Source organism: Aphanomyces invadans, assembly GCF_000520115.1.
Source record: "Aphanomyces invadans strain NJM9701 unplaced genomic scaffold supercont1.118, whole genome shotgun sequence".
Taxonomy (NCBI): Eukaryota; Oomycota; class Saprolegniomycetes; order Saprolegniales; family Verrucalvaceae; genus Aphanomyces; species Aphanomyces invadans.
Genome location: NW_008580263.1, coordinates 10564 through 11207, shown reverse-complemented (window position 1 = coordinate 11207; position 644 = coordinate 10564). Strand labels below are relative to the sequence as shown.

Sequence of the window (644 nt, the reverse complement as noted above, 5' to 3'; positions counted from 1 at the left end):
TTACCACCGTGATTACGGAAAGGGTTGGTACAACCAACCCTTTCCAGCCCCTTCAGCCTACGGACATGGATACTGCGGCCCGTGAGTGCATGATCGTTCGTCCACCGACTCCGCCACCGCCAGGAATGTCCCTTTAACCCCGCACAGCCGGTTCCTTCAAGCGCCAGTGTGTTGTAACTACACCTTTTCCCAATCAAGTTGCGCACTTTTTCCAATCAAGTTGGCAAAAAATCGTTTGAAACGTCATTTTTAAAACGGTGGGTGGTTAAAAACACACAAATTTCCAAGCCAATATGAACTTTTTCCATTCAATATGAACTGCCTACTGACCATACACCATGCTCTCCAATAGGATGGCTTTTTCGACGTTGCGCTGACAGAAGATGACCTCGCGGACCACCAACGGCTGCGTGATGCATGGCAGCGACGCGCGAGCAGCATCCTCAAGTAAGACCATTCGTCGTTGGAGAAACGTCCCATACTCACCACGCTCGAACGTAGCATCAGTGTGGAGGGCGAGGTAGCTCTTGATGCAAGCCTTCAAGGCGCTGAAGCACCTTTCGATCGGGTTCAGCATCGGTGAGTAGGGACCAAGGCGCAGCTTCTGTGATTCACTTTGATTGGAACAAAATTCATGTTGATCC

General features: G+C 50.5%; 1 protein-coding gene across 1 annotated transcript; it reads right to left on the bottom strand.

The window, feature by feature from the left end:
* Nucleotides 1-322: 322 nt before the first annotated feature.
* On the bottom strand, nt 323-577 carry H310_14977 (hypothetical protein; the record flags this gene model as incomplete). Its single annotated transcript, XM_008882957.1, has 1 exon — nt 323-577. One exon carries the CDS (start codon nt 575-577, stop codon nt 323-325), a length of 255 nt encoding a protein of 84 aa, XP_008881179.1.
* Between the last annotated feature and the right edge of the window lie 67 nt (nt 578-644).